General features: G+C 40.3%; 1 protein-coding gene across 1 annotated transcript in view; it reads right to left on the minus strand.

Annotated features, from left to right (window-relative positions):
* Positions 1-808: 808 nt before the first annotated feature.
* LOC102252906 (zinc finger protein 510-like) overlaps positions 809-4,343 on the minus strand; it is a 24,014-nt gene continuing 20,479 nt past the window's right edge. The window contains 4 exon segments of the mRNA XM_014541990.1: positions 809-2,258; positions 2,261-3,333; positions 3,335-3,504; positions 3,506-3,858. Of these exon segments, the coding sequence (XP_014397476.1) occupies positions 2,164-2,258; positions 2,261-3,333; positions 3,335-3,504; positions 3,506-3,858 (1,691 nt within the window). The 3' untranslated portion in view covers positions 809-2,163.

Below are 4,343 nucleotides of genomic sequence, written 5' to 3' on the forward strand. Positions count from 1 at the left end.
GGGGGCTGCTTTTGTCATTCTGTGGCGTGCGTTACATCTGACATGTCAGGGAGGCACAGTAAGAGCCCAGGAGTAAATAAAAACACACCGAGTTTGAGCAAAGGGAATGCTGGCTAGAGTTGAGAACACATCAAGTTTTGGGTCTGCATAGTGACAGGTTGAATAGTCACAGGCTCTGAGTGATTTCAACTGGTCAAACCATCAGGGAAACAAGGGCTGCTCAGAGTAACCTCTGTGGGTGTAGGGCCCTGCTGAGCCAGCAGCTTTGCTCCAGGCAGCAGCATGGGGATAAACTTCTTCTCTAAGGGATAGCTACTATTTCATGTACGGCTGATACTGCTGGGACTAGGAGAGCTGTATTCTTGAACATACCATGAAGTCCTTTCCATCTTGTTAGTTGGTCTAATGATACCCTCCACAATCAAGTTAGAGGTCTGAGAGGCAGACGTTCAGTGTAAGAGAGCTAAAGACTAAGTTAATAGGTACCTAAAAAGGGGGTATGCTTGGTAGCTTTGCTAGGGCATCAAGTCAAACCACCCTGTCCCCTCACCCCCAAGGGGCCTCCTTTTGCTGGAAGTTTGAGTCAACAAAATCAGTCAGAGAGTTGAAGCCCACTAAGGGCTGTGGGACCTCAAAGGTATCTCACTTCCTGACTGGGAGAATTCTCTCTGTACCTTATGGGAAGGGGGAGTATAACACATGACATTAATTTCTTGTAAAAAATTAAAAAAATTATTGTTGATTTCAGAGAAAGGGGAAGAGAGAGGGAAACATCAATGTGAGAGGGTAACATTGATCAGCTGCCTCCTGAATGCTCCCTACTGGGGATCGAGCCCACAATCCAGGCATGTGCCCCAAATGGGAACCGAACAGGCAACCTCTCAGTGGATGGGACGATGCTCAACCAACTGAGCCACACTGGCCAGGGATACATGAATTTCGACTATACTTCCAGATACAGAAGTAACCACAGTACATTGCACTGGTGCAAATGGCCCATTTACTGAGGTTACATTCATTTTCCTTCCCTACTGTGAACCCTGCCCTGAGGACAATAACTAAATCTAGGTACCCCCAACTCCATGGGAACTGGTAAGATGTTGACTTGGGTACCTGTATCCTATAGGACCATAAACACTTTCCTTCCCCTCCCTCGAAGTTCCCCAGAATAACTGGATGTATGCCAAAGGCCTTGAGTCCCCACTGGAGACAGGAAAACCTCTTCCCATAAAGCACCTGAGGTTTGGGTAGAGCAAAGTGCCAGGAGGTGTGGAGGGAGAGTGGCTTCATTCTGTTAAACAAGCCAGGTTTACTTTAGCTACATGATAGCTGCTCACCATTCATCTAATTTTTAAGATCTTCCAACTTTTTTGATTCATCCAAAGCCCAGTATCAGGTGGTATGATCTTACCTCATGATACTGAGAGGATGTCTTTTGTATGAATTCTCTGATGATCTTTGAAGGACCCCTTCACATATCAACTCTCTAATAAGGTCTGTACCCACTGGCTGATGTAAGCTTGGCTTACGCAGTAGTATTCTGCTCTCCAGCATTGGGATGGTTAAGTTATGTGCAGAAACAGACCTGCACAAATAAGTGCTCGACAGAATACAAGCCCAAGTCTTGCTCACAAAATCTTCAAAAGGAAAGATGTGGAAGAAAATTTGGTTCCACATATTTCAGGCACCCTGGCTTTCATCTTGTTCCATGCCATGTTAATCCACAGCATACCAGGCTGGCCTGGAAGTCATCTCCATGTTACCCTTACAGCAGCCTGGTCACTTGTTGGGGAAGTATTTTGTCAGAACTGGATGTGGCATACAACATGAGCATCCACATTCCACTAGCCAGTCACAAAGTCCCACTTAGATGAAGGGGAGACTGGGAAATTTAGATTAGCTATGTGCCTAGAGGAAAAAATGAAATTCTTACTAGGGAACAGATTACCAGCCTGTGTTATTGTGAGAGTTCTAATAGGGCATGACTGCATTCAAAAGGGCTTTCTCCATAGTAGCTTGTGTGAATTCTCTGATATACTCTCAGGGTTACCTGTTGGACAAAATTCTTCCTACATTCATATTTATATGGTTTTCATTCTATGTGAATTTTCTACTGTCAAATGGGTTGGTCTTTAGCCAGAAGGATTTTCCTTAGTTGCTATATCAATAGGGTTTTCTCCCTCCCTGAATTCTGTGGCCTACATTTAGGGTTGACTTCTTATACAATTTTTCATATTCATTACATTTATAAGACTTCTCCCGCTGTGAGTTCTCTGATGTATTCTGAGGTATGATTTCTGGCCAAAAGTTTTCCCACATTTATTACATTGAAAGGGTTTCTCCCCTGTGTGAATTCTATGATGATCACTAAGGATTGCCTTCTGGACAAATTTTTTCCCACATTCATTACATTTAAATGGTTTTTCCCCAGTGTGAATTCTCTGATGAACACGGAGGGTTGATGTCCGGGCAAAAGTTTTCCCACATTCATTACAATTAAATGGTTTCTCTCCTGTGTGTGTTTTCTGATGTTGAATGAGATGGTCTTTTCGCCAGAAAGATTTTTCACATTCATTACATTGATAAGTTTTCTCACCACCATGAATTCTCTGATGTATCCTGAGGTTTGACTTCTGGCCAAAAGTTTTACCACATTCATTACATCGAAATGATTTCTCCCCTGTGTGAATTCTATGATGGTCTCTGAGGGTTGACTTTTGAACAAAAGTTTTCCCACACTCACTACATTCATAGGGCTTCTCTCCTGTATGAATTCTCTGATGTCCTCTGAGGGTTGATTTCTGGACAAATGTTTTCCCACATTCATTACACTTATAGGGTTTCTCTGCTGTGTGAATTCTCTGATGTGTACTGAGATGAGACTTCTGGGAGAAAGTTTTTCCACACTCATTACATTCAAATGGTTTCTCTCCTGTGTGGGTTCTCTGGTGTTGAATGAGATGTCCTTTTTGACAGAAGGATTTCCCACATTCATTACATTTATAGGATTTTATGTTGGAGTGAGTTCTTTGGCGTACTTTGTGGGCTGACATCAGGTAGGATTTTCTATTTTCATGATATTGAAAGAATTTATCCCCAGTTTGTGTTTTATCATTATATACCAATGCATTCTCTTCTGTGGCAATTCTCTGAGACTGAGTGAGATGTGAATTCCTGTTGAAATTATTCTCACTGGCATTATATACATAGTGTTTCACAGCCACGTTAACTTTATGGTGTTCCATGACAGCTGACTTCTCACAGAAGGATTTCCCACACTGCTTAAGATTAGAGTATTTCTCTCCTGTTCCAGTGCTTTTTTGATCAAAGAGTTTTATCACAATTTTTGCTACATCCATCATCTTTACAGGACTTTTCTCCTGTGTGAATACTCTTGTATGTAACAAAGGCAGCCTCATCATGGAATTTTTCAGAATTATATTCAGAACCTTGCTCCAAAATTTGACACTTTGGATGCTCAAGAAAATTTTCTTTCTAAATGAGGGGCTTTCCCATTTTTATTACATTCAATAAATTTATCTCCAGTATGAGTTCTCTCAAAGTTAAGTTTGAAAGGCACATTTTCACAGACACTACAGCAACCTGTTTTTGTCGTTGAATAGGTTCTATTAATGACATATTGAGAAATATTTTGCAAATTCACTCCCCATGAGACATATTTACAGGACATTTTTGTTGAAAAAACAGGAGCTATGTGTATATTAAATGGTTTTCCCCAAATTTCCTCTTCTTTTCTAGTCAAAGGCTTATTATTGATCAGTGTTATTTGCTGCAAATGTTTGTCTTTTATTTTCTTGTTCCTCTTGATCAGGTTATCATCTCTGTAATGTTCTAATACTGGGAAAAAATGGAAAATATCTTATGAATCTTACATTTTTTTGTGAGTGGGGCTTACAGACATATACCTTATGTTGCATTTCAGTTTTTGGTTTCTCAAGATTAAATAATTTGCATGCATACACGTATGTATGTAGATATATGTATATTCACTCTCTTTTAAAAAATATTGATATAGTGAAAATGAGAGAGGAAACTGGCAATAAATACATATTTATATTTGAATTTTAGATAGATTGGATTTTGCTACCTGGATGGAAAACGAAAAGATAATAGAAATTGGACTTTTATTGGAGTGGTTATTTTAGACAGCAGGAAAACCAGATTATGGGATGGATACAACAAGGACTATAAACTTACATAATAAGAAAATAAGAACTTAATGAGCACTAATGGGCTAGGCCCCAAAGAGGAAGGATTTAGTTCACCTTATAGCTGTGAGTCTATATCAGCCGTGGGCAAACTACGGCCCGCGGGCCGGATCC

This window comes from Myotis brandtii, unplaced genomic scaffold (assembly GCF_000412655.1).
Source record: "Myotis brandtii unplaced genomic scaffold, ASM41265v1 scaffold2858, whole genome shotgun sequence".
Lineage (NCBI taxonomy): Eukaryota > Metazoa > Chordata > Mammalia > Chiroptera > Vespertilionidae > Myotis > Myotis brandtii.